This window comes from Pleurodeles waltl, chromosome 5, assembly GCF_031143425.1.
Source record: "Pleurodeles waltl isolate 20211129_DDA chromosome 5, aPleWal1.hap1.20221129, whole genome shotgun sequence".
Taxonomy (NCBI): Eukaryota; Metazoa; Chordata; class Amphibia; order Caudata; family Salamandridae; genus Pleurodeles; species Pleurodeles waltl.
Window position 1 is genome coordinate 683,116,963 of NC_090444.1, and position 24,716 is coordinate 683,141,678.

Genomic DNA, 24,716 nt, shown 5'->3' on the forward strand with positions numbered 1-24,716 from the left:
GTCCACAGGCCACGGTGAAGGCAGGGTGCCTGGTGATGACACTGGAGTCAATGATGCTGGTGTCGGGGGATCAGGCCACGGTGCAGGCAGCGCCGTCATCAGCAGGAGCGTCGTCATCGGGGATGCCTAGACTGTGGTGTGAGCAGGCGATGCCAGAGTGCGGGACTCACAGGTCGCCGTGCGAGCAGCGGCTCTGTGAAGTCGTCCGATGATGCATCAGTGAGACCAGGGTTGCGGTGCAAAGTGGGGCAATGCAATTCCATGCGGTGTCAGCAGGTCACATTACAGGCCAGCGGCGTCACAGTGGTTTCTTCTCTTGAACAGCACAAAACACACAGTTCCCAGTGCTGCAGGTCGAGGAAAATGAAGTCTTTGGTGTCCCTGAGACTTCCAACAGGAGGCAAGCTCTACTTCAAGTCCTTGGAAAACTTTCTCAAACAGGACACACACCAAAGTTCACCCTTTGCACTCCTTTCAGGCAGAAGCAGCAACTGCAGGCCAGTCCAGCAAAGCAACACAGGAAAGCGACAGTACTCCTCCTCCAGCTCTTCTCCTTGGTAGAGGTTCCTCTTGACTCCAGAAAGATTCTAAAAGTCTGGGGTTTTGGGTCTTCTTATACCCCTTTCTGCCTTTGGAGTTGGTAAACTTCAAAGCAAAGTTTTAAGTGTTTGCAAGATCCTTCCTTGTGAAGGCCAGGCCCAGGCACACACGAGGGTGTCGGAGACTGCATTGTGTGAGGGTAGGCACAGTCCTTTCAGGTGTGTGTGACCACTCCTCCCCTCCCTTCCAGCACAGATGGCTCATCAGAATACGCAGGCTACACCCCAGCCCCCTTTGTGTCACTGTCTGGAGGAGAGGTGTGACGAGCCCAAACGTCAAACTGACCCAGACGGGGAATCCGCAAACAGCAGAGTCACAGAATGGTTTAAGCAAGAAAGTGTCTACTTTCTAAAAGTGCCATTTTCAAACTAACAATCTAAAAACCAACTTCACTAAAAGATGTATTTTTAAATTGTGAGTTCAGAGACCTTAAACTTCATATTTCTATCTGCTCCCAAAGGAAATCTGTGCTTTAGGGTTATTTAAAGGCAGCCCAAATGTTAACCTATGAGAGAGATAGGCATTGCAACAGTGAAAAACTAATTTGGCAGTATTACAATGTTAGGAAATGTAAAACACACCAGTACATGTCCTACCTTAAACCTACACTGCACCCTGCCCATGGGGCTACCTAGCCCCTACCTTAGGGGTGCAGTACATGTATGAAAAGGAAAGGTTTAGGTCCGGCAAGTGGGTACACTTGCTTGCCAAGTCGAATTGGCAGTTTAAAACTGCACACACACACTGCAGTGGCGGGTCTGAGCCATTGTTTATACGCCTACTAATGTGGGTGGCACAACCAGTGCTTCATGCCCACTAGTATCATTTGATTTACAGGCCTTGGGCACCTCTAGGGCACTTTACTAGTGACTTACCAGTAAATCAAATATGCCAATCATGGATAAACCAATCAACAGTACAATTTCTATAGGGAGCACTTGCACTTTAGCAGTGGTAAAGTGTGGAGAGACAATAAACCAGCAAAAACAGACCTGAAAAAATAGGAGGATTAAGGCAAAATGTTTGGGGATAACCCTGCAAAAAGGGCCATTTCCAACACCCCTCTTTTCTGCTTGTTTTCTGCATCTTTTTCCTCTCTTTTCTGCTCACTCTTTAATGCATGGTTTTGACCTGCTTGCATTTTCTGCTTCTTCTCCTCTCTTCCCCATTTCCCTCCTCCCACCACCCACCACCTTGCCCTCCACCCAGGGCCTACTTAATGGAGGCAGCAGCGCTACCCCGTTGAGCAGGTCCTCATGCCTGCTCCCCCTGTGACAGTCTCCTGTCCAGCCTTCCCCCTGCCACCCTCTGCTGCCTGGTTTCTGCTTATTTGTCTGCTCCTTTTGTCCTCTGTTCTGCTAGTTTTTCCTCCATTTTCTCTCTTCTGTTTGTTTTTTGCACTCACCCCCCCCCCCCCAATTTTTCTGCTCGTTTTTCTGCTCCGTTTTCAATTTTTTCTGCTTGTTTTTGCCTTGCTTGCCTTTTCTCCTCTCTTCCTAATTTCCCTCCTCCCACCAAACAGTGCCCCACCCTCCACACCAGGACCTACTTAATGGAGGTTGCAGCACTACCTCATTGAGCAGGTCCTTGTGCCAGCTCCCCCTGTCAGTCTCCTGTCCAGCTTGCCCAATGCCACCTTCAGCTGTATGATTTCTGCTCATTTGTCTGCTCCTTTTGTTCTCTGTTCTGCTTGTTTTTGCTCCTATTTCACTCTTTTCTGCATGTTTTCTGCACCTTTTTCCCCTTCTTTCTGCTTGTATTCTGCACCTTTTTCCCTGCTTTTCTGCTCGTTTAGCACTCTTTTCTGCTAGTTTTTATCCCTGTTTGCCTTTTCTGCTCATTCTGCTGTCTTCCCCATTTCCCTCCTCCCACCATTTCCCGCCACCCTGCCCTCCCCCATGACCTACTTAATGGAGGCCACAGCGTGTCTGCGCAGTGATCATGCCACTGGTGTGCCAAAGGCAAGCTCATCTACGCCCCATCCACATCTGGACTGCTCCCAGCGCCTGCCCTCCAGCCACCTACCGCTACTCCAGTGAGGAGCTCAGAGCTATGAATCCTGGGCGCCACAGCAACAACTGCTGCACCACATCCTCTTGTGTTACCAATGGACCCTTCACCTCCTGAAACTGCTGCTTCTCCTGCAGCACCGAGCCACCAGTCCACTCAGGAGCCTACGCCGCAGCCACCCAGAAGGTCACGGTCAACCCAGATCTCCCTGTTGGATCCTGCTCAACGCCTGACCCCTCTGCAAATATGCCACGAAAAATTGGGACACAATCACCTCCGTATCGTAAGATATAGCCTTCATCACCAAAACCTGGCTAAACCTCTCCTCAAACACCGACATGCCACTGCAACACCCAACGGCTACAAGATCATACACCAGTACCGCTCCAACAAACACGGCAGGGGCATCGCCATCATATTCAAGAAGACCATTCACTGCATCGCCACCAACACCACCTTACCTCTCATTGAACACCTCAATTTCCAACTACAAACTGCCACCAACACTACCTTAAGAGGCACCCTGATATTCAGTCCCCCAGGACCCCAACCGGCCTTCTGTGACGGCATCCCCCAACATCGCACAACTAGCTGTCAACTCCAACTACTACATTCTGCTCCGCAACCTCAATTTCAACATAGACGACGCCAAGTCCCCCACCCTCCTCGAGAACTTAAGCAACATATGCCTCATTCAGCTGGTCAACGTACCCACTCACATACAGCCGGACAAACCCTCGACCCCCTCTTCACCTCCAGCGACAGAGTCACATTTAGCCACGTCACTGAACTCTCCTGGTCCGACCACAGCATTTTCCACTTCGCCATCACCGACACCCAGCACACCACCACCAAAAACGCCAGAGCCGACTACCGCAGCTGGAGCAGAGTAACTGAATCACAGCAGGCCTTCAGCTCATCCAAACCCAAGGCCTCATCCTACCTCGACCAGGCCATCCTGAATGCGCTGACTCAGTTGTCCCGCTGAAACCAGCTAGAACCAACGAAACCTCTACAGACGTCAGCCGGTACACTCCGGAGATCAGAACTACCAGACGCAGCTGCTACAAGCTCGAGAAACAATGGCGATCCACCAGGAACCCCTCTGATAGAACAGCCTAAAGAGCAGTCCTCCACAGCCTCCACTGACAACTCAAGGAGGCCAAGAGAGCAGCCATCATGACCTGCATTGAGACTGCATCCAACCGCACAAAAGAACTTTTAAAAAAAGTCAAAGAATACTCCAACCCAGAAGCCGCATAGAACATCCTCCACCACTCCCAAGAACTCTGCAACACCCTCTCAGACTTTTACAGCAAGATCGCCACCATCTCCAACAACTTCTACCCCCAACCCACGATCTCCAACCTCAGCTCTCTAAAACCTGTCTTTGTCCCTCCCCCCCCAGTGCTAGCTCCACGTGGGCACCACTCACCACTAAATCCACCTCAGCCATCATGTCATCCATTCATTCCCACCAACCCATGCCGCGACCACCTGTTCAACCACAAAACTCCCTCATCAACACTGAACTTACCAGCATCCTCAACACCTCAATCACCTTGGCAATTTTTCTGGACAAATGGAAACATGCGGAAATCAAACCCCTCCTGAAAAAAAAACCTCTGCCGTCCCCAATGCGCTCAAGAATTAAAGGCCTATCTCTCTACTCCCCTACCCGGCCAAAGTACTCGCGAAGGCCAACAATTAGCAGCTCACCAGCTACTTGGAAGAAAACAGCCTACTAGGCACCTCTCAAACAGGTTTTTGTTTCACCCACAGCACCAAGACTGCACTCATCGCCACCACTAATGACATCAGAGATCTCCTCGACTGTGGGGAAACCACTGTCCTGATCCTCTTCGACCTATTAGCTGCGTTCTACACAGTCTCCCACCTCATCAGACTGCAAAACAACACCCTCAAATGGATTGAATCAAATATGACACACTCAGAGTGTCTGACTACTCCTTTTACCTCCGCACCCAAGAGAATCATTTGCCACACACCCCAAGGCTCATTACTCGACCACACTTTTTTCAGTACCTACGTGACTTCCCTGGCGGACGAGGTTAGATCCCACAGGCACATCATCATTTCCTACGTAGACGGTACTCAACTTATCCTCTTGCTTACTGAAGACCCCTCCACCACCAGAAACAACTTCCACAATGCCGTGACCACCGTAGCTGACTAGATGATAACTAACTGCCTGAAGCTAAACTCTGACAAGATGAAAGTCCTGATCTTTGGGGAAAACATCTCCATGTGGGACCATAGCTGGTGGCCAGCCGAACTCGGACCCACTCCCACGCCTACAGACCACGCTCGCAACCTTAACATCATCCTCAACAGTGAGTTGACCATGAAGCAGAAAATCAACTCAGTCACCCCTCCTTCTTCCACACCCTCAGCATGCGCTGCAGTATCTTCAGATGGATCCCAGCCAACACCAGGAAAACTGTCACCCAGACCCTCATCAGCCGCCTTGACTACGGTAATGCTCTCTATGTTAGCATGTCCTCCCAGCTCCCAAAGAGACTCCAGACAATACAGAACACTACTGCCAGACTTATCCTGATCCTTTCCAGGCTCACCCACATCAACCCCACTTCAAGCTCCTCACGCACACCTACAAAGCCCTACATGATTAAGTATCAGACTACATGAACCACCGTCTACACTTCCACCAACCCACCAGACACCTGCACTTTTCCTCTTTGGCCCTTGCACTCACACCCAGAATCCGACGCAGCTTTAGCAGTGGCTGCCTTTTTATATACATCGCTGCCAAGGTCTGGAACGACCTACCTCTCCCCCTCCAAATGGCATCCTCACTGGCAGACTTCAGGAAGAGACTCTAGACCTGGGTCTTTGACAGAGACATCACACTCCAGTGCCCAGATACTCCCAAGGGTGACAGTGACACGCTCTACAAATGACTGATTGATTGATTACTTGGCATTCATTCGAACCTACAACTTGCAGACCACTCAGCAGATGGCCACAGTGACCTTGCTAAACTATCTTACTTAATTCATTAGGCTTCTTTTTCAAAATGTGTTTTTATTATTTTGTGTACTTTGATTATAGTGTTATACAATCAATACATGCTTTAACACTTAAATTAAGGAGAGTACACATGGCCATATATTGTGATCTAAGAACATAGTAAAGGATATGCAATGTACAGTACATTAGAGTGACTGTGAAGAGGCAGCTAACATGAAACACAGAATGAATAGATCCCATTCGTAAACATAACTAGTGGGGTTACAATTGACGCTCTTTAAAAAAAAAAGAAAAAAACAGACCACTCCACCAACACCCACCTCCCTCTGGAGTGTCCTCTGACTTACACCCCGATAAATGGGGCAAGCTTCTAATAAGAGCAGTCTGGTATGTTTGTAAGTTCACATCACTGACCCATCAGGGTCCCCGGGCACTACCCTAGCTAGCATCAGGGTTATCTCAGAGCAATACTAGTAAATTCAGCAGACCTTCCAGACCTAAGCAAGTGATGGGCTAAAGCGGACTAAATGGAGCAATGTTACAGGCCTGTAGTGGTAATTATTGTCCTGTGCCCGAGTGTCTTTCAAGCTCTAGAGAATTTGTTGAGGTGGTGGGGCTGGGCCGGCTCCCATCATCTTTCTAGTTATTTTTTTACAATAAGTATTAGAGTGCCCCAAATCATTGCTATTGGTTGTTTATGCAGTCCCCTTTTTTCCTCCCTGTGGAGAGGACTACTTCTTACCTCCACCCAGTACTCTACTGTTTGCTTCCGATATAGAAAATGCAGGGGCACATGGGACATAAATCCAAGTATTTTTGCTAGTTTGTCCACAATTGTGGCTAAATCAATGAATTTGACTTTGTTGAACCTAAAGGAAATTCCAATAATACAGGCCTTAACCTGTTCCACTATCTGGCTAGCTGTCACCAATGAAATCATTACTAATATTTGCTTCCAGAAGGGTTGAAGCACACTGCTACAACATATGTAGGAAATCTGCTTTGAGTGTCGGCACCGAGGATAACCATCCGAAGCCTGTGCCTAAGTCTGTGGAAGGGGTGAGATAAGCTCTATGAAGAATGTTAAACTGGATACATTTAAAACATTTATTTAGTGAGACAATCTGGGATATATAAAGGCCTTCTGACATTTCTTCTCTTTGTAAGGCACCCGATCTCTCTTCCTATCAGTCCAAAACTATTTGTAAGGAAATCCTAGAATGGTCAACCATGGCTCTGTAGAGAACCAAGTGATTATTCTATGTCCAGGCACAATGGTATATAACATTTATATCACTCCATGTGTAGGAGATTCTACACCGGTCGTTCTCTACAACCTTTGAAATGTGTGCACAATCCTGCTGTGGAGCGGGAGCTGACCGTTATATAGCCCTCGGGCATTAGTCAATGACTGGATGGTTTGAAGAGCCACTTCCTTGTAAAGGCCGCTCAACGTTTGGATCTCAGTCTCCTCCCATCTTGCCAACTCTTGGGGTGTGAGCTGGCCACCTGAAATGGTGAGTTCTAAGAAAGGGGTAGTGGGTGCATACATTCATTGTTTATATATCTATATGCATTTACAAGTCTCCTTTTGGAGCTGCACAGTAAAGTACTAAACAGTACCATAACACACATAATTTGAAGTGTTTCAGATAGAGACTTCTAACCCAGGTTCCTCATCTTTTGAATATTCCCCTGGTGTCAGACTTTTTTAAGGAGTATCTCTGCCTGCCGGTAGAATGCCATTATGCTCCTTAAATGATGTACAGATCCTATATATATAGGCGCCACACGCTGATGTCAGTTTCTGTCTTCCCACGCCACCTGACGTGAATCCAGAGCTACCTTTTGTCTCATTTAGACCTGTAGTTTTTAAACCTTGTAAGGATTGTTGCAAGTAAATGTCTGTGACAGATTGTCATGAGGTTTGCCTTGTGTTCCTGGGGTCGTGTCACATTTCTTAAGGCCTGCAGTGATAGCACATTGATGAACCCAAAAGCCATAAAGGACCACAAGGCAAAACTGGACATAGTCAAGCACTGGAAGACTCCTCGTTGATATCTATCCAAAGGTCGATCTTGCTTCCGGTCCAGAAGTCACAGGAGTCGATTCAGAGGTTGATTCTCTTTGCACTCAATCTTCAGGTAGGTTAAAGAAAAAAAAACTTTTTTTAAATCCAAGTGGGGGCTCTGCCCCTTCCTGCTGCTTTCGTACTCCTGAGAAGGAGCAAGGGTGTCACAGTACCATCTTGGTGTTGCTCCTGAAGTCGGTCTGCTTTGGAGCCAATCCCACTACTTATCCTGGAACAGCCTGAGTTTCATAGGCTGTACGCAACACAGAAGCGGATCCAAGTGTTCCACAAGGTTATGTTCATACTCTTAGCATCCGATCTAACTCCCTCTAGCACTCCTGAGAGCCCCAAGGAGGTAAGAGCCCTTACATATGGGATACCCCCAGCAATTTCGATCTTTGTGCCAGTTGAACCCTCCAAAACCACCACCCATTCTATCTTTGGCCACACGGTCCATGCCAGTTCCCAGAGCATCAACGCCGACTCCATTGACGCCGGAAGGATAAGGCTTCCATTGCGCTCTTGGACTCTGAATCCCTACAACTTTGAACAAGGCCGTGCTGAGTTTCCATCGAACTGCTACCTCCACAACTTAATGTTCCACCTCCACAAAGAAGAATCATGCATTGCATTCCTTCTTTAGGATGGATTCCGACAACAAATATAACACCAGTGATGAAATTGGCCAACCCTACCATGCAGAAAATTGGTATAAAGACCTCCAGGAGGCCAGTGGCATTCTTACCTTTCCTGATTCTGGCCTTCTGTCTTATCCAAGTCCTGCCACTGAAGAGAGTGCTTCCTTTGCAGTGGTCATGTGGAGAGCAGCCAAAGTTATTGACTTCCTGCTCCCTACCTTAGAGGTCAAAATCAATGTCCTGACCGAAGTGCTCCAGCTGGGGCAAACCTCTACCACCTTTTAAAGAGGCATTCACTGATAGTCTCTTAGAGGTCTGGGCCAAACTTTACTCTAACCCCCAGTAAATAGCCAAATTGCGAGAAGCCTCCGACCTACCCCAGAAGGCCCTACATTTTTGTCTTGGCACTCCTTTCATGAGAGGTTAGTGGTGCCAGTACTTACTAGCTGGACAGATACAAATACTTTTTGGACTACCTCCCCTGATAGAGAGTCCAAAAGGGGGGAGACCTTTGTGAAGGGGTTATTTTCTTTCACCAGTTTGGCCTTTCGGTCTGTCAATGCTAGTTGCCTCTTGGGTTGTTATTTCCACACTTTTTGGGACTTGGTGGCTCAAGTTCTTTTAAGTGTTCGAGAACACCTCTGATCTGTTCTAACCCATGCTATACAGGATGGTCATGACGCAGTCAAATTCACAATTTGGCTTTTCACCGATTTTATTGGGTGAGCCATTGACACCAGTGTTGCCATTTGTTGTAATGCCTGGTTGCAGTTGATGGGTTTTTCAGGCAATATCCAATTGTTCCTTATCGACATGCCCTTTGACATGACTCATCTCTTTGGGGACAAAGCAAATTCCACTCTGGATTAGTTCAGAGAGAGCAGGGCCACAGCACGCTCCCTGGCACTATCTATCCGATCTCACCAACTGCATCATCCCTCCCATTTCTTTCACAGTGTCGGCTGAGGTTCTCCATATCAGCAGCCACTTCTGCCTTAGCAAGGTGCCCAGCAGTTCTGTGGCTGAGGCCGTGGCACCCACTGATCCCGCGGTCAGGGTCAGCGTGCCAGTCAGCCAACCTACTGAATGCCCTCTGCCTCCTGCAGTCCCACCAGCTAAGTCCCTTTACTGTTCCCTCAGTGGAGCAAAGCGACCTGGTTGGCGGCTTGATCCAACTATTCTTTTCGGGTTGGCATACCATAACATTGGACAGGTTTGTCCTGTAGATTGTCCGATAAATACACCTTACCCTAAATAGCTATTCTCCCAGACCTTCCACTGACCGCAGACCGACTGATGGAGGAACGTCTGCCTGGCTTATGGCAGAACGTGCAAGTCCTTTTGGCCAAAGGGGCTATAGAGAGGGCACCTGCACCAGAAGTGGGACATGGTTGTTAATCCTGCTACTGTCTGGTGCCTAAGAAAGATGGAGGCCTTTGTACTTACATTAAACTTGCACTCTCTCAGCTCTTTCAGTGCCTTCCTCTGGAAGGACCAATTCAGAATGCTCAACTTGGCCCAGGCCTTGTCTACCCTCAACTCTGGAGACTTGATGATAGCCTTGTTTCTGGAAACACCTATACCTATATCTCCATCCTGCAGGCCCATTGGTTCTACTTGGGTGAAGAGCATTTTCAGTTCGCAGTACTCCCCTTAGGTCTCTCCAGCACCCCTTTGGTGTTCACAAAAGTGATGGTGGTGGTAGCAGCACACCTTCGGAGATCAGGGGTTCCATCCAATCTTCCCCTACCTCAATACCCGGCTGTTGAAAGCTGTCTTGCCCCAGGCAGTTGTCAACCACTTCAAGGCTGTGCTGAACATCCTGTCATCATTGGGGTTCACTATCACCTTGCCAAAGTCAGAACTGAATCCTTCCCTGATGCTCCCCTTCATCTTAGCCAAACACACAATGTCAGTAATTCTGCACATTGGAGTTTCCAAGGCATCTCTCACTAGGAGATGTGTTCCGCCTAGGGTAGAATTCGGTACTCCTGTATGTGTTTCCCCCAATACCTCTCCTGAGTTCTGAAGAAGCTCAGGACTGACTAGGCCAAAGGCATCCTAGTGGTTCTGGACTGGGCAAAGAGAGTATGGTATCCAAAGTGCCAAGGTATAAGCATCTGTCTTCTGGTCAAGCTGCCACTCCAGGAGGACCTGCAATTTCAGTAACGGGGCAGGATTCTGCACCTCAACCTTTGCAATCTCCACCTTCATGCTTTGAGATAAAGTTGCAACATCTTAACACCTTCAACCTCCCTCCAAACTTGCCCGATGTCATCTGGCAGCCAGGTGACCCTCGAAAATAAACTATACGCCTGTTGTTGGGACAGATTTGTAGCTTGGTGTGTGGAACATGGCAGATCGACCCTCTCCAGTCAAAGTTATCTGATGTTTTGTTTGTTTTGACAAGGCTTTGAGAAGGGCACAGTTAAAGGGGGTTATTTTTGCTCTTTCTGCCTTTTCACAGTTGTGGAACCAGCCCCCATTATTCAAATCACTTGTTTTAATGAGTTTTTTGTAAGGGATATAATATCTGTTTTGCGCTACTTTTCACATGTCACTTTGGGAACTTATCTTGATCCTCACATATTTGATGTGCATTTCCTTTCAGCCACTTCACAATTGTCCCTGCAGCTGTTCTCACCCTCAAGACTGTGTTATTGTTGCCATAACATTGATGCGTGAGCTTCAAGCTCTATAGAAACCGCCGCACCACCTTATCGGAGTCAAACGGGTTCTGTGGATGCAAGCATCTTTCATTCTAAAAGTTGTGATTCCGTTGCACATGGGACAAACCATCACCTTACTGATGTTCTGTGCTCTGCCTTACCCTCTAATGAGGAGGAGAGACTCCTCCTCTTGGACCCCTGAGTTTTTACATTTATCATACAGAAGAACACAAAGTAGACTATCAACTGTTTCTGGAGTTTGCTACAGTGAAAAAAGGCAAGACATCCAGAAAAGGCCCCCTTCTACATTATGGTACTCTGCATTAGGCTCTACTATGCCTTGGCCAAGAAGTAGCCTCCTGAAGGACTGCGGACGCATTCCTCCAGGCCCAAAGCTGCTACCACTGCATTGGTACACAGAGTCCCTGGCCTGGACATCTGCTAGGCAGCTACATTCGTTCCAGAAGCACTACTGTCTTAAAAGCCAGAATCACTGAGAGGGTGTGGTTTTGCCCACTCAGTCCTAAAGCACTTTTCTGGTTTGAGTCAATTCACAGACTCCCCTCAAAATAGGTACTGCTTTGATATCTATTCAGAAGGTGAGAAATATGTGGTTAGTAGTCTTTCTAGGAAGAACAAGTTACTTACTGGTCTTTCTGGTTTACACTCTATTTAACCACCGATTCCTCACCAACCCTACTCTACTTCCTCTTGTATGATTTGTACTCTATCGGTAAGATCCTAAGTCTAGAAATTTGAACACTGGTCACAACCAATTTGCTATTGGGGCTCTGCATCTGGGGCAGCAGACAGATTCGAAAGCAGCAGACAGCCTGTTGGAGTGGTGCTTATTTTGGCACGTCACTTCTGCAGCGGAACTGCATCAGTCCAGAGTTGCACAGAGCCACCTACGAGTGCTCAGAGGTACTGCTGAAAAGCATTTCTGGATCCATTTCGAGACCTTGTGATATATTCAAAAGGGGAGGAATCTGACAGCCTCTACCACAAAGAAAGTTACTGAAGGTATTTAATTTTGCTTTCAAGCTAAGATGCACCAGAGCATTTTACAGAGACATAACTAGAGAGTGAAGATGGGGTCTGAAAGATTGACCTACAGACTAGAAAACTATTTTTTAAACAGTGCTGGACCTGGATTTTACTTCTTCAACTTTTGGGATTTGTCTATTATGCCCTGACTATGGAGCAGGATTTTGTTGTTTGATCTCATAGTCCTTTTCTTTTTTCCAAGGTTATAATGCTGCCCTAAAATAGTGTTATAATTAACTCTGAAAGTAGCCATTTATAAGATGTACACACATACAAGACAAGAGAATATATATCTTGAATGTGCATTTTGCTCATCAAAGCATGGTGTTGAAGCATGTGTACATTTTAATTCAGAGGCATTCAAAATGAAGGTACTCCAAAAGGAAACGGGAGATGCCAAGAGAGAATTGAATTGTTCAAACTGCAACCCTTTTGGATCAACTTACCATCCATTTGAGCACAAACCTGTTTATTAAAATTGAGATCTGAGAGTGAATTGTTTCCTGGCCCTCTAAAACCTCTACTAACATGCATTACAATGGAAGACGAAAAAAACAAAAAGAAAATTCGACTAAAATGTTCCTATTTTCCTAAAATGTAGAGCAGTATTTACATTCAGGAAATATGTATTTTCTGAGGGCAACAGATGTGGACTGGTGTGCTTGGAAGTAGCTTGGGAACTCACATTAGCTACGAGAGCCCTCTGATTTGTATTACACCAAAAATGCTGAAACACCCAATGTTTCCATCACACTTTGAAATCTACATTAATAGTACCTGATAAAGTATAAACCCTTTCTTTGCCCCTGTCCTGCAGCATTCGCCCTAAGAATTGCTTCGAACTGAACAGACTCTAACCCAGCAAAATGGTGTTCACATATTCCTTTACATGAATGTAGAATGTTAGTAATCAAGTTATTCCTTGAAGACATTGCAGTTGATCAGAGAAAGATCTTCTGCTGAACGTAGTATCCTTGTTTTTCTTAGCTTGAGGAAGCCAATAAGTGTGAGTTTTATGAAAATGTATCCTTGTTTTAGTTCTCTGAATCATTATTAATAAATCCCATGGACAAAAATCGAGACAAAACACTTTTCTCTCCACTGTAGCATATAAAATCAACAGAAGAAATCAACCTGTTTCACGTGGTAAAATCACCTTAAAATTGACCACAATTTCAAATATTAGAGTGGTGCCACCAAAAGATGGTTTAAATTGCGATTAAAGGCTTTTATCAACTTTTTAATGCTTTTTTCTTATGTCCCTGAAAAATAGTTATGCATTACAGCGTATTTCAATAGTCCACGTTTCAGGTGAAAAAACTGGCAGAGCCTAATTGTCACCTTCAAAATCAATTATTATTCATATAACTTAATATATATTTATAGAATGCAAGAAAGACAAGATGCAACAAGTATGTTTGTTTACAATATCATTATCATTCAATGGATAGTACTTTCCTACATTGCTAATCTCCAAAATGGTTTCAAGAACTGAAGTGGCACACCATTGTGACCTCAACTCCCACATACCTCTACATTGCTTATTTTTGGGACCTGATCGCATTCCCTTGCCTGACAAATAGGTTTTAGTTTGTTATAATACTGATTGGTTCCGTCATTAATATATATATTTTTTTAACAGATCCATTTAGTTGGTTTAAGGTGTATGTTTTAAAACATGAAGTGGAGGTGATGAAAGCTACAGTCGCCTTTATGGCACCGACTTGCTAATCTCTGAAATTTAAGAAATGGTTTTGTTTGGGGTGAGCTTGGGAAATCTTGCAGTAAACCTAAAAATATGCTGTGCTGAAATTGGTGTGGTTATCTGAACTTGTCCCAGAGCAAGACTGGCACTATGACCAATGAACAATGTTATGTTGATTCTAAACATGCAGTCATCTCAGTGGTGTAGAAAACTAATTTCCTGTACATCTTTGTTACAATCTTTGTTGTTGGCCCAAGAAAATTGTATCGTAGTGTGCATCATAATGGAAAAAATTGATCGTTCTTAAAGAGCTGTTTTTATTAAATTACTTGTGTTAATTTTTGTACCTGCAGAATAAACATAGAGACTCGAAAGTCCCCTAAGTTATCTCGAGCTGCCCAGGAGATCTCAAGATCTCCCAGACTGCCAATTAGGAAACCTTCCATTGGCTCACCAAGCTTAAATCGCCGTGAATTCCCTTTAGAAGACATCACTCAGGTACAATTCTATATGGTTGCAGAATTCTATGGAACCTTTTCTTTATTGTCAGAATTGTTTTTTCTCTTAAGCAATCTATAATTTGTGTTTAAATCTTGCAATTGATTTTGACTTTTAACTGCTTTCTTACTTGTTTATACTAGGTAGTTGGCATCATGAGTCACCAGGTAAGGTTACACTCTTAGTCCAAAGGGAGGGCCTCTTTGTTGGACTCTTTCTTAATGGCAGCAAACTTTAAAAATACAATTTGTTTGGTCACTCTCAATCAGTTAAAGGCAGGGCAGAGGTAGGCAAGCTAATTGGTGAGTCTAAAAGTTCCCTTCTTCAAAAATCCTCATTAAAGAGATGCTCATGGTTTGTGAGGGTAAACACCAGTGTACCAAATGTATCAAGTTTTAAAGGTTGAATATAGTTGGGTTCACTGACTCAATGGCATGTGAGTTAGGCATGATTTCTTTTTTACTATTAGCAGTTATCTAATAATGTCTGAAGTGAAGCCTTCCTAAATGTGACAACTCAGCTTCCCATAGGGTGATGATAGGTTTACAAAAATGTGCATTTCTTTTGTGCTTATGTCAGATATTTAGGACAAGAAAAACAGGGTACACCAAAATGCAAAGTCAAAAACTTATAATAAATCCTTGGACAAGTGGAAAAAGGAAATGATTGGGATATGTAAAGAGAATATAATTGATAGTTGATAAGAAGCTTACATCATGCACTGTTTATCTTTACTAACACAGAAACAGTGTCTTATAAAGCTCTGAACTAAGGGCCTGATGTAGAGTTCCACAGATTCAGTACTCCATCACAAAGGGTCACATGTAATGCAGAGAACAATATATCTGTCACATTTGTGGCGGAGTATCCCGTCCTCCGATCTCTAAATCGGGCCCTATGTGTTTGCTGAGAAGCCTGACATGACCCACATTTGAATGGAATGAATTTTGTGACTTGTTGTAAATAGAGACAGCTGTCTATTTCTATCAGACATGAATTGTGCCTAATCAAGCTCTAGACTGAATTTTGCTCCCCCAGACACGAAGTACAATTCACTGATGTTGAGATGGAGCATGTGTAAGGTTACCACCAATGGAAGTAGTCTTGATCAGTACTTGTACAAATTACTTGGGTTGGACACCTGTTCTAAACGATTCGAAAAAAGTTTTTTATTTTCTTGAGCAGTCTCTACAACTTGCATAAAACCCTTTGTTTCCAATGTGTTCTCTCTCAGTGTATCAGAAGTACCTCATTAGTCAGAACCTGAGGGTCCTATTGTGCCCCTGTTCCATTGCTTTAAATAAAATTGCCAAGTAATCTTTAGAGACCTGATATCTCCTTAAAAAATAGCAGTGGTTCAAGCTAATGTTATTCCCTAAAAAATTTTTATTTTTTTTGCTGTCAGGTATTTCACGGTACATAAAATTTACACCACCAAAAACTAAACTCTTCTAAAACCGAATTCCTCCTCACTTAGTCACAACCACGACCTCCAGTACAATCCTGGATGTACACACTCAACATCCTAAAAAGTAAACCCACCATTGTGGACAGCACCAAATCCCTAGGAGTCATCATAGTTAAAAGATTAAATCTTCAATCGCAAGTCAACGCCAGGGCAAAAAATGCCCAATACCAACTACGCCTTCTCTTAGGAATCCACTACTTCATTCCATGCAAGATTTGCAAACTCTGACCCATGCCTTGGTGCTCTCAAGACTTTACTACTACAAGTCACTCATGGCCAGTATCCTGAAGATCCATCTCTCCCCTTAAATCTATCTTACATTCTGCAGTATGCTACATTTTACAGGGCTATAAAAAATGATCACATCACGTTGATGCTGCATACTCTCCACTGGCTGCCCATTGAAGCCAGAGCCTTATACAAGACTGCTTGATTCACACACAAGGGCCTATATACTGTCCACTCTACACTACCTGGCTGACAAACTCACGATCTCCTGGGGCACCAGACCATAGTTTGGTGCCAAAACACTGCTACATGAACCCACAACCTTTAAAAAGCATGGCACAATCATTCTCATGAAGCACAATCAGAATATGGAAGTCCTTGGCTACACACCACCTCTCCAACAACTGTCTTCAAATTTGACTTTAAAGCCCTCCTCCTTTAAAGACATTTGTGTAGCCTCAACAATTACTCTGATCATGGCTTTAGCTACCATTCTCATTTTGGGCGTCATTAGGCAAGCCGCTACATCTCAGAAATATGTAATCTCTACATTTTGTTTGACTTTTAATCTTATGTCTTCGCAATCATGTATCTTTGTAACAAACCCTGTTCATTGTGAAGAGCTCCAGCCCAGTGTCTGTGCTATTAATAAATAAATACATTCTAACTGACAGGCAGGATAGGAGCTCTAATACTCTTGCTTCTCATCCTCGTAAGAGGACACACATTGGGAAAACAAATGATTGAATATCACAGAATGTAGCCTTTGAAGTTAAATTACCTTTACGGTGTATCTTTTTAAACTACTTACATTTACAATGCATTTCTTATCTTACATATGTATTTACATTACATGCATCTGCGCCATAATTTGTCTTTAAAAAAGATCCGTAGTTAGGAAACATACCAGTAGATGACAGTGTTGACTGTCAGGACTACTTTTAAATAGGTGTTTTTTTTGGTGTTGCAAGTCAGAACTACTTTTAGAAAGGTGATATTTTCAAATACAATATTTTAAATAATTTTGTACATTTAAGGTGGTGGATATAAAAGTTATATAGGAGCAAAGGGTGTGAAGTAATTTATTTAAAATACATAAGTTACATTTTGAAAATTTAAATGATATTTGTTTGACTTTTATTCTATTTAAGAACGGCTTATTACAATTAAGGGAAGAGGGTGTGAATTAATTTAATTAGAATGTATCAATATTAAATTTGAAAAATCATTATTTTTAAATATATATTTTATAGAATATCATAATTTTTAGCTATGGGTTATACATTTTATATGAAGGCAAAGGGTGGTAATTTAATTTAAGTCATTATTTACATTTTATTCTAAAAATAATTATTTTAAAAATATTTTATATAACATTTCTTGCACTTTAGGTGCTGGTTGTAAAATGTATAAAGGAACAGAGTAGTAATTCATTTTTGTTTTTTAAATGCTGTTAAAAATAGTTTTACAATTTTTAATTTCTAATTACAAACAGGTTCTTAAAGTTAAATTGGGTCAAAGGGTGGGAAGTAAACACATTAGAATACATTGTTTAAATCTTAATTTCAAAATGAATCTATTTTTTGAATATGTATTGTAGAATGTTTCTCACTTCAGGAGTGGTTCATAAAAGTTTCATAGAAGGAAGGTATTCTATTTAGAATACAGTTTTAAAATTGTATATTACAATAGTACTTTGATTTTTAATAATATATTAAATATGCAAAATATATAGGTTAAGACGGTGCAGAGTATTTTAAAACTAAGAGCTGCTTATATATGCGTTAAAGTTTAAAATGTGGTTAATATTGTTTTAATTATAACTAAAAATGAAAATATGGCTGACGATACAAGTTAAATAAGGACAAAGGGAGAAATAATGTAAATATAAACATTAAAATAACTTATATAAATTAACAAATATTTACTATAATTTTTAAAATAAAACAATTGAAAATGTACACAAATTCCGTAAAAAAAAAAATTCTCTATGTTTTATAGTAATACAAATACTCAAAAGTTGTTTAAAAAAATGTATTTTTAATAATATTTTAAAACATTTAATAAAACACATTTTTTTATGTACAAAAAGTAAAATTCTTCAGAGACAACACAAGTTCAGGTTGCTTGCATTCTCCATTGAGGCTTAAACTCCAAGTGGTAAGGTTGGGGAATGGCCACCTTCAGTTAGTAGCTACATCCTCTACAGCGGTTTTGCTAACAAGTTTTGGTGAAAAAACATCATCCTCTCAGTCTCTTTATGAAAAGCAAATTTTTCTTACAGTTTTAAACATTGTAGTGCATGAAATCTTCATTAAGACTCACAGCTGTGCTCAGCTATAAATGTTTTATGCTCCTTACACTGGGGTAAATGTTAATCTTGCTTTCATAAACTAGGGGGCTCATTACAAACCTGTCGCCCCCTGCACTTGTTCTCCGGGTGCCTTTTCATGGTGTGGAAATGACCATGGAATGGCTGGTGGAGAACAAGGTTGTTATCAGCAGGGCAGCACCGAGTTCAGCACTCCCGTGGCTGATTACAACCAAGACCACCGTTACCCAGTTGGGATTATGGACATGGACGTCAATTCACCAAAATGCCAGGGGTAGCGGAAGTGACATCACACACCCTTAACCTCCGCTTCCACTCACAGACACATACTTACACATACACAAATTCACACTTACACACACTCTCTCACCTAAACACACACTCTCCCACAAGCACACACACAACACACATTTAAAATAATTTTTACTTGCCTCAGCTGCCATGGAAGGGCATATTCACGTTTTTAGTACACTAATTGCGAATAATATATTATTATTCACTATATAATATATTATTATTCACTATTAGTGTAATAAAAAATTGACAGAAATCAAAGAGAACGAAGCCCCAACTGACGTCCATAAGGACGAGCTGCCCCTGTGTTCCTGGCACTGAATTTGCCACCTCTGAAGCCAGAGGTCACAAAAGCAGTGCCAGGGGTTGCATAGAGCAAGCCAGGGGTCGCAGCTGCAACCTCTGGCAAACCCTAAATGACATCCAAGATTATGGATCTTCGCTGAGACGGCAGTCGGTTGGCGGTCAGACCGCCAAATTTGTAATGTTGCGGTCGGACTGCTGCAGCGGTTCAACCACCATCGCGAGGCTGGCGATCTAGTCACCAGCCTTGTAATGAGGCCCTCATTGTGTTGTATACTGCTGGTCTGATTTGCATTTAGGATTATCTGGGCAAACTGTATTCATCTTACCCTGAGATCATCGCTAGGCTTTATGTGCACTGCATATTCCACTCAGTTTCTTCAGCCATCCATGTGTTCAGTGCCAAATAAAGTATTTTCAAAAGAAAAATGAAGAGAGTCAAGAAAATAAACTCAGTTCTCTTGGATTACTTCTTGCTCTCACAAGTCAGTACTGAAGTTCAATGTTGCCCATTTTTAAAGCTTTCCATTCTGAAAATGTTAGTTCTTTTCTGGAGCAGACATTTTGAATTATAAATCCTTTGCACGGAGCAAATTGAAGAAACCTGCCTGTGTGCAGGGGTAAAATGAGTACCATGTGTCCAGATGATCTCATGTTTGAACCATATTGGCGGTACAGAATCCTATGGCGTACAGAAGAGATTTTAAATGAACGAGGTTAATATTTCCTTTCAGTATAAGGTTGATAGAATTATTACTTTGAGATTTAATTTTTTCACCAGTTCTTTTCTCACCCAAACTGCTGTAACATAAGTAGCTATAAAGCAAGTGTTTCTGCCTCCCAGTCTTTCTAGCTGGGGTTCGACCCTAACAGGGAAGAGTAGAGAAAAGGTGTAAACTGATTGGCCAAATGGTGTTGTCTGTTGAGGATTTTAATTCAGAGCAATCAAGTTTTTTTCTATTTAAAAAATAAAATAATTGAACGAGTTGTTTAATAGCTGTAATTTGTAGTGTTCATATATTTGTTTTATTTGTCCTCGTACTAGACTCGATATGGATATATCAGCCGTGTGATTCTTCCCACCATTAATTACATATTACATACATATAGTAATATACCAGATAGGAATAGAAATAAATAGTTGTCAGAGGCTAAATTAGCTTGAACCTTTGATATTCTTCGTAGTGGATATAGCAGGTATTTCAGAGCTAACTAGTAATATTCTCTGAAAGAAGTGGAATATAAGTGCATACGCTAGGGTGCTCTGGCATGTAGGAGCAGTTTCATTTGCCTGTTTCCTGCAATTTGAGTAAAGACTTCTATGTCCGTTGGTTAGACTGATTGTCTTTGAGAGTTTGGAAAATAAAATAAAGCATGTTTTGAATTTCTAAGAACTGTTAAACTGTGGGTTTAAGGAATTGTCAGGAGTACCGATTGAGACTACTCACACTGATTGTGACAAGTATTGCCTTTAGATTACCCACATCCAAATTTGGCTGTTAGATTATGATACTATTGCAACTAAGAAACAATGAACATTATTAGTGTTTAATCCAGCTGTGCACTGTGCATTGTAGTTGCACGCTGCACAGTGTTTGCCAGGTTCAACAAAAAGTTAGAAATACATCATTTTGGGTTCCTACTTTGTTTGCATTAAAGTTATTACTCTTTTCGAATTCATTAAGGATGCCACAACTTCTTCCGGAAAGCTGCAACAATTGCATGTACCCTGGATTATTCCTGTCATTCTTTTTGTTTATACCTATTTACAGTCCTGCAAACAAATTTTTTCATAAGTAAATATATACAACGCATGTTTACAGTTGCACTCATGTAATACATTGGTGCAGTTACACTTAAAAAATTCTCCTTGGAAAAACACATTCCACCATGCAATTTCCCCTAGAGAATTCGAACACAGTTATAGCCTGAACAGCTGAACAGAAGTAAACCAAAATTGCCAGAAAGGTAGACCTTGGTCCAAAAAGATCTGTTTTTGTGATCTGATGTAAATCCGTTCAGTAGTTTTTGAGATATTGAAAAAAAAAGAAACATAGATATCTAGGAATGCGGATTTGACAGATCTCATGCTGAGATCTGATTAGGAGAGAAAAGGGGCAGAGTAGGAATACATTGGCTCCCTAGGCCTGGTGGTGGGCTCCCCCAGGGACTTCTGCCAGAGCCAAATCTTTTTTTTTTTTAAATGGTGTTGAAATTCATGGATGATCCATAAATCTTTGTAATTTAAAAAAATAATAATAATACAAGCGTGGTCTCCCGCACTTGTTTATAGTTCATCGCCATTTTTAGGAGGGAGGTGCATATGATGGACATGCTGGCAGACCCAAAAGAAGCTCCAACAGCGAGTTGTCCTCCCTCCAGGGTCCTCATATTAGACAGTGAACTCACACTAGACAGTTGTAAACTGGGGTCCTACAGGGTTCTGTGTGCCTCTGAAACACCGTAGAAAGATCAAGTCTTTCTGCCAGTTACATCAGGTGTGCTAAGGGGCCAAACTCTCTCTTGAAATGTTGCCAGGGCACATCCTTCATCTTATAAACTCACCTTCCTAAGACACAGAGACAGGCAGCTGACCATCCTCGGTGCTCAGCTGTGGAATAACATATTGAAAATGATGGTTATTGTAAAAACAAATACTAGAACATTTGAGTAGACTTCTGTCTGGGATGCTTTTACAATTATTTAGTTTTCTAGCGTCTGCACTGCTTTCTATTTTCTTTCTGTTTTACTTATGGACTAATGTTTTCTTCTGGAGATTTATTCCTAAAACACATTGAAAAGGCCCAAGATACAGCATACAGAGCTATTCAAGCAACACTGCTGGTGACTCCAAAAAGATGCTTGTGTCTGGTATCTCTATTTTTGCATATGCTGCTTTGTCCAGTAAGCTATGGATTATCTGTGTATTTGGAGTGGCAAATGGGAACAAAAGGGTGATATCGAGGCACTTTATTCCAATAGATATCGGTGTGCTGCAGATCTCTTTGGGATACAGTTAGGAAAAAGTGATATCCTGTCAATGATACCTCGTGGTTCACATACAGGAACTCCTGTTGCCCTTGACAGTCCTTGCCAGTGTGTTCAATGGGCCAAAAATACCACAGGGTGCCCAGAAGCACTAAGACTTTCTTAATCAACAAATAGCTTTGTACGCTGTATGGTGCAGTCTTTCTTTGGCCAGAAGGATCAAGTCCTTTAGCAGTAAATGTGTGAAAGTAGCAGAGCTAGGGTTGCGCTTGTGCAAGTCTTCCTGCATGCTTCATGCCAGCAGTAAACCATTTTAAACGGTTGTATGACGTTAAAACTCCTACATTTACAATGCATGCCTTTACCATACATATTTACCACGCATGCCTTTACAAAAAAAGGTTAGTATGTTTAAGGATATACAAAAGTATATATACTTCATCCAGGAAGTGTTGGCAGCCATCTTGGGAGTCAGACTCAGCCAAGTTCCAAAAAAAAGTTAAATAAAAAGAGAAGGGGTGAGGGTACCCCCAAGGCCTGGTGGCCAAAAAGCATTTTTTTAAACAACTTCTGTGGTGAAATTCACAGAGGATATGTGAATCTCAGCAAGAAGTTTAAAAGAACAACAAGCTTGGTCTCTTGCGCTTGTTTTCATTTCAGCCCCCTGAATTAGTATTTTGAGGCGGGACGCACGCGGCCCACTCTCCTTGCCCGGTTTTGGCCCTGGGTACCGCAATCTCCATAGGGCCAGGCCAAGATAAATTAAAGGGGGCTCGAGTTATAGTTAGCTTAGGGCACTAGTTATAATTACTTGAGATAACTATAACTTCAAGTGCTGAATTTCTGTGGCTTTGTGCATGTAAAATGTGAACCTGTGTCGTCCCTGCAACCTTTGTTTTTTTTTAGTGAAGTTTGAAAGTTTACATTTTTTTTTGTTTCCTAACTATAACGCCCATGTAACCTTTGTTTTTTCAGTGAAAAAAAAAAACAAATATATATATATATATATATATATATACACACACACAAAAGTTTAATGGGATGTTATAAATTAGGTGTGAAAATGTGAAGTAGCTATAACATGCGCCCTCACCATGCACAGTGATGTCATCAGTGAAGTAATCAGTGATCTCATAGAACGTCATGAGTGAGGTAATATGTGAGGTGAGGTTATAAGCAGTTCAGTGGGTTTTAGCCCAGATATTGTGCAGCATGTTGACAGAATTCAAAAAAGCATTGGCATGGCTGGTCACATCATGCATGTGCCTACAAAATAAAGCGCCTTCTTTTTTTCCTTCTCATGTACTGATGGGTAGCTAAAAAGAAAGAAAAACATGCAAAGCAGTTTTTTTAAGGGGGGGGAGAGGAACACAAGGTTGAAGCAATAGAGCTTTGCATGAGAGGAAGAAGTATGGGGCAAAGCAATTAATTGGTTGTGAATGGGGACGCAGTGGGGAAAACAGATGACCAAAACAGAGAGCAAAGTGAAGCACTGGAATTAGCACACGGCAAAAGAGCAACATGGAACAGGTGGGGAAGTAGCACATGCGTGACAGACAGCAACCAGGAGTGCACGGAGAGGGAATTTTATGAGGAAGACAGCTGAATTCCCATATCAATCAATCGATTAATTTGTAAATCACGGCGTATCACCCCAGTGGGTACCCAGGTGCTCTGGGAGGATGGTAGTTTGCCAGTGTCTACTTCTCAAACAGCCAAGTCAAGAGCTTTTTCCTGAAGTTGAGAAGGGTCTGCAATGTTTCCAGGTGAAGGACAAGGTTGTTCCAGGACTTGGCAGTGAGGTAGGAGAATGAGCGAGGGTGAGAGTCGTAGAGTCAAGCACCCTGGTTGGCTGGTGGAAGGGAGAGTCTGTTGTTTATAATCTTGTGCCGGGTGTTGTGTAGGGCTTTGTATGCTATTGTGAGGACCTGGAATTTGCATGTCTTGTGCACCAGCAGCCTGTGTAGCTCTCTGAGGTGGGGGGTGATGTTGGCTTTTCTGTGGAGGTCTAGGACAAGTCTTCCCGGCTGCATTCTGAATAGTCTGGAGGAACCGGGGGTGAGGAGTCTGGCGTGGAGGGCGTTTCCATAGTCAAGTCTGCTGGTGATGATGGCCTGAGTAACCGTCTTTCTAGTTTCGAAGGGGATTCATTTGAAGATCTTACGTACCATGCAGAGGTTATGGACGCTGGTGGAGGCTACAGTGTTTATCTGGTGTTTGAAGGTAAGCTTGCAGTCTATGATGACACCTAGGTTGCATGCATGATCCCAAGGGGTTGGAGGTTGTCTGAGTGTGGATGGCTACCTGGAGCTGACCCAGGGGGAGGGGTGGCTTCCAAAGATTATCACCTCCCTTTTGTCGGTGTTAAGGCATTACTGAAGTTGTTTCTGGTGGCGTCATGCTCTTCGGAGAGGGAGAGTTCTAGTTGCGTGTTTTTGGCATAGGACATGATGGTGAGCCCATGGGAGCACATGAGCTCGGCTGTGGTGTCATATAGACATTGGAAGATGCTGGCGCTGAGGGAGGATCCCTGCGGGACGCTGCACATGTTCTTCGGTTCTAACAGAAAGGGTGGGAGCCGGACCCTCTGGGTGCGGCCTGTGATGAAGGCATGCATCCACTTTAGGGCATTGCTTGAGATTCCGATGGAGTGCTTAATCTAAACAAAAACAACCCTTGGCAAGGTTAGTAGGTCTCACCTTGCAAGTTACAGGATTTGCCAATGTTTCTTGCTGATGCTGTGCTGTCCATGTGCCTATACCTTCCTGTTCCTACTGTAACTTTGGAAATCGGGTTTTTAGAATTCTAATCCCCACTACACCCTGTTCCGATCCTGCCTGTTGTTTGATCACT

The 24,716-nt window shown here is 42.9% G+C and overlaps 1 protein-coding gene across 2 annotated transcripts in view; it reads left to right on the top strand.

Moving 5' to 3' along the window:
- Window positions 1–24,716, top strand: part of TULP4 (TUB like protein 4) — a 682,961-nt gene that overhangs the window by 533,078 nt on the left and 125,167 nt on the right. For both annotated transcript variants that reach the window (XM_069234583.1, XM_069234584.1), the window contains exon 11: window positions 14,106–14,250. In XM_069234583.1, coding sequence (XP_069090684.1) covers window positions 14,106–14,250 — 145 coding nt within the window. The remainder of the gene's footprint in view (window positions 1–14,105; window positions 14,251–24,716) is intronic.